General features: G+C 33.9%; 1 protein-coding gene across 1 annotated transcript in view; it reads right to left on the reverse strand.

The window, feature by feature from the left end:
* The window catches only part of LOC109378149 (ephrin type-A receptor 5-like), a gene marked incomplete at its 5' end in the record, with an annotated part of 12464 nt that extends 7334 nt beyond the window's left edge, over positions 1 to 5130 (reverse strand). The window contains one exon of the mRNA XM_019634610.1: positions 4795 to 5130. Coding sequence (XP_019490155.1) covers positions 4795 to 5130 — 336 coding nt within the window. The remainder of the gene's footprint in view (positions 1 to 4794) is intronic.
* Between the last annotated feature and the right edge of the window lie 363 nt (positions 5131 to 5493).

Below are 5493 nucleotides of genomic sequence, written 5' to 3' on the forward strand. Positions count from 1 at the left end.
GTATGTGTGTGTGTAAACATTTATTCATGAATCAATAAACATTCACTAAAACTCAAAGGTAAACTTGTATTTCAATAAAAATTTTTGATAGACATAATGAATTGAGGCTAAGTTTCATGTTCCATATGTGATCGGGAGTTCTAGTAATCCATGCTAAGTCTTTTTGCCATCACCAGGAATAATCAGGAATTGACAAAACTGAGAAGGTACTTTTTTCACTAGATCTAATTATAGCAATAGTAAAGCCTTAATGCTCTTATAAATTCAGAGAATGTGAAGGTATTTGAAAGATAAGAAGAGCTTTTTGATAGTATTAGGGACATTCTTGTAGTTAAATGATTAGGAGGAGATTTAAAATATTATTTTTCTTATAATAGGATTGCTGTAGCTGCTAGCACCCTTCTTAGTTAAGTTATCCAATTTTCTTCTTTTATCCTTTACTGCCACTTTAAACAGTGTTTGTTTTCAAAGACATGAAGTGCCAATCTGCATATTTGAAATTCTTTTATCATTCATCAAACAAAAGTTATTTCTTTTCTCTTTAAAGAGTGCCTTTTAACTCAAAAATTTTACATGATACCTTATATATAACTGCTGTTCAACCCTCCATGGGAACTTTGGAAATAGAAAACAATATAAATGAAGTAAAAACTTGATAACTGTATCTTTCTGTTCAATAGTTCAACAAATTGCTTTCAACAAGTGTAGTGGGCCAGAAATTTTGCTTGGTACTGGGTTACTGAGGTACACAAGATAGACATGGCTCTGCCTTTAGGAGTCTTAAAGGTATTTCATAAATAATTATAAATACGAATATGCTAGGAAAGAAAAAGAGCTACGGGAGTGAACATCGACACTTAATTTAGGCTGGAATGTAAAGAAGACTCCTAATGGAGATGAATCTTTGCCGAGATGTAGAAGGTCAGGAATATTATCCAGTTTGAATAAGAGTACTGCAGTGCCTTAGAGGGAAAAATCCTTTCAAAGGATGAAGATAGATGGAGAGCAAATAGGGAGATGGGGGAAACTGAAGAGTTGATCAGGGAGGTAATAGGAATAAAGTGGTAGAGATAAAGTGAAGCAAGAAAGAGGACACCAGGTCACAAACACCTTATAGCTTTTATTATTTGGGGCTTTAATTTATGATCAAAGAGCAGTCATTACAAAGTTATCAGCAGGGAAATAATAAGATCAAAATGGTGCTAAAGAGATAATTGCACAGCAGTATGGGTAAGCAATTGGAAAGGAGCATGGATGGAGGCAACTGGCCCTTTTGTTTCTATTGATTGGTCCAGAAAGAGGCTCTCTGTTGCATGACAAGAGTGGCTCCACTGGTAACAGAGAAGAGAAGGTGAATTCAGCAGGTAAGTATGAGGTGAAATCAACAAGATTTTGAGATGTATTTAATGGGTCAGATGAGTAAGTGGGAAATTCTAAGAATGACTCTAAGGCAGTGGTTCTCAACCTTCCTAATGCCATGACCCCTTAATACAGTTCCTCATGCTTTGGTGCCCCCAACCATAAAATTATTTTCGTTGCTACTCTATAACTGTAATTTTGCTACTGTTATGAATCGTAATGTAAATATCTTTTTGTTTTCCGATGGNAGTCAAGTGAAACCCTAAAGTACAAGTACAGGCTGACTAACTTGTACCTAATGAAACTCCACTGCCTCTAATAGATGTGATGTACAAAACAAAGTAGAGCTGTGAGAAGTACCCTTGATCTAAGGAGAGTCATTCTGTTTTCCAGATTTTATATATATATAAAAAATAGGATTTGGAATCATATATATGTGTATATATATAAGTTGGAACTATATATACATATATACATATATATATATATACATGTATACACATATGTATATATACTTCATATATATACATATATATATATGTGCATATATATGTATATATACACACGTGTATATAGGTATGTATATATAGTAAAAGGAGTTGAAACCATAAATTTAATTCCAAAGAGCCAAAGGGGAAGCAAAATTTTTTATTTTCACCTGAATATCAATCAAGCCATCTGTTCAAGGGATGATATGCAGTATTTGTGTAGCATGAATGCAACTAAAACAGAACACACACACTCACAGATTATATATTAGAAAGATCTTCCTCATGAGTCACAATAGTCTCTTTGAGAAATGCATACAAATTAGTTTTCTTTTGAGGCAGTGTTAGAAATTCACACATTGGAGACAGAGAATACATGAAGGCTCAGGTCCTACAACGAGTGCTGCGCAGCCTTTGTCACCAGAGCACTGGCTCTCCCCATTCCCAGACAATAAATTTACAGAAATGGAGACTCACAATTATGCTAACACAGAGAAATATCATGGCTCAAACACTCAAAGAAAATAGTAATTATAAAATTAATGATATTTAAAAAGTAATTCAAGACATTTTTCTCACCCTAATTTATCACTGTACTGTCTAGCCAACATTTTCCCACATTATTTGGGCAATATTTTGCTCTGAATAATAGGAATAATCTCCACTGCAACCAAAATGCATCACACTCAATCATAGTTTATATCACCTCTATTCAAATTTATCCTCCCAATTGTATATAATAATGTGATGTACTCATTTGAAGAGGATTTTTTTTATAATTAGTAATCACTTAACCCTTAAAATTATCAGTCCTGTGATAAAAGAATGATCTTTAGCAATGTAAAGCTAATCAATACAAAAGATTTAAGGAACTATGAAAATATGTTTCACTGACATTATGAAATTCAGACACTGAAATTCAGATAAAATTTCAGTTTGTAATTATTTGATTAAAGCCATTGTATATCTTTATATTTAATTCTAATGAATACTAAATTTCAAAAACCTTTTTTATCATCTTTGAAAGCACCTACATCCCAATGGGATCTAAAATAGTAAAACAAGGCAGGTCATGAAAATTTAATGTTATGTGGTGAGGGGATCCACTTTTCTCTCCTTTCATTTTCTGTTTCTGTTTGATTTGTTATGGAGGCCATGAATGTGGAAGAAGTACGGAAGTATTATCATCAAACAAATGCATAGATTTGTTTCCTTCCCAGAAATATGTGCAACACTAGAAACACAAAATCACCAAAAGCATTAATGGAGGTGAGTGCATCTACTGCAAATATTGTTATTAGGTGTTTAATATTCATCACTCTAATTCTATGATTATTTGATTATGTAATTAATAATAGATGAGGACACTCACTCATAAGAAACATGACAAATGCTTGAAAATCCTAGCTAAAATATTGGTTTTATATTTGCCTCAAATCTGTTTTGCCAACCCCCAGTTCTCCATGTTCTTGTAGTGTTTAGTTTTGTTTACAAATGACCTTCCCAGTGGCCTCTGCAGCTTAGTGGGGCAAGTTAGAACAAGAAGGCGAAAGTGCCATTGACTGCATGTTTATGTGATCAGAAAGCTGGGTTGGAAGAAGAAGAAGAAAATTTACCATGAACAGGGAAACGGACTGATCAAAGTCATGTTTGGCTACTATGAACGTTAATAGAAAACAAAAAAAAAATAAAAGGAAAAGTTCTATGTCAGTGTCTCAGAAGTTGAATTTGAAATTAGGCAAAATGGATGCTTCTCAGAGTGAGCGATAAAAGAGCCTCAAATGTTTCGATGCTCACTCAAGAAGATTGAAATGTGGTGAAGAACTATATTGGCAGATTAAATCCATGATGCCTGTTTTAGGGGAAATGGTAATAGAATGCAACAGGCTCCTCCACGCTCTTTCTTCAAACTGGTGAAAGTTAGCATCACCAAATATCCATGGGGTTCCTTACTTGTGCATGCCATTGTGGGTGGATCAGACTCCCTCCTGAAATAATCCTTTTCACAGACACAAGAGGTTGAAGCTTCCTCATGGGTATAACTGTGAGGTGGACATTTGCTGCAGCTCTGGCTGTGAGGTGAGGCTTTGAAGAACCCAGGTCTGCACACTGTCAAAAGAAATAAGAGACTAAGCTTTTCCCTGGAACAGATGCAGTGTTTGTTCTGTGAATAGTGTCATTATTTTTACTAGTATACACAGATTACACATAATCCAACCTTTGCATTAATTTCAATTTTTTATAAGCTTCTGAATCATAAATGCCAGACCATTCAGATAATCAAATATTTATTTTAAATATTTAAATTAAACATGTTTGAAATGTTTTATATTTTAATGATTTTTATGCTACAGGAGTTTATAAGAAATTACATTATAAAAGGTAAATACTTATTTGTATTTAAAACTGAAACAGTGCTTCAAATATAATTTTTGTTTCCTATATTAATATATCATACATTGAAGAAATGCACATTTTCCATTATGCNAATACTTTTTCAGTCTGCAAAGAAAATTCAGCTGTGGTGCCAAACAAATTGACAAACAAGAAAATAAAACCTGCCTGATTACATGCTAAATTAAAAAACTTGAAGTAAACAAAACAATAAAAAATGTAGATTTGAGCTATAATAATGGCACTGCTTGTACTTATGAGATTAAAAAATATTTGCTACAAATGGATTTGAGCCAGAAATGTATTTTTAATGAAAAAATTCAATTAAAATATATTTTTTTTCCATCCGTGAATGTGTCAGCTAAGAAAGCCTTAGCCTGTATTTATTTAAAACTAAAAATAAAGCACATTGAGATGTATTCTACTTCAAGTTCTAATGCTGTGGTTTGTGAGAAACTCTCTCAACAGATCTCAGGCAACTCAGCCCTCAGCTGTGGAGAGAACTGACAGAGCTTGGCCTAAGGTACATGATTTGGTTGGACATCACACTTACCTGCTTGATTTGTGGTTACATTTACAGACACATACTGCCGGGCTCCTGGACTCAAGTCGGACACTCCATTCACTGCCTCAATCTCAAAGGTATAGTTTGTGTGAGCAAGCAGGTCCACCATCATGACAGAGGTGTTTTTCAGGCCGATTTGCTGGGGGAGGTACCTGACATGACCTCCACACTCGTCACACACACCTGCATGGGAGATGCACTTCTTGCATGCAATATAATATGACACATCTTTCCTTCCACCAGTGTCAGCAGGAGGAATCCATTCCAGAAAGACACTAGTTTCATTAACATTTGAGATGGCATTCCGAGGAGGTGAGGGGGGTCCTGGTTTGCAAAAAAAAATATGTTGAGAAAAACATATATTAAGATGACAAAATTTATTACACAAATACCTGGTCTGAAGGAGAAAAAAAAAAAAGATTTGCAATCAATATTTTAATAGGGAGACTCAAAGAGTCATCATTTGTAATAATCTTTAAAAAAATCCTGTTATAGTTTTATAGAGACAATAGTGGGGTTTATACCCTACAGAAATGACTTATCTTGGAATTGTGATAACGCTAGTTGAGTAAAGCAGATATTTTGCTAAGGTATATGTAAATAATTATGGATTAAAACTATATATGCAAAATAATGTTAGATAAAATTATATATTTAAAAAATGGCAAGTCCTTTGGCAAACACAAG

This window comes from Hipposideros armiger, unplaced genomic scaffold, assembly GCF_001890085.2.
Source record: "Hipposideros armiger isolate ML-2016 unplaced genomic scaffold, ASM189008v1 scaffold_1772, whole genome shotgun sequence".
Classification (NCBI taxonomy): Eukaryota; Metazoa; Chordata; class Mammalia; order Chiroptera; family Hipposideridae; genus Hipposideros; species Hipposideros armiger.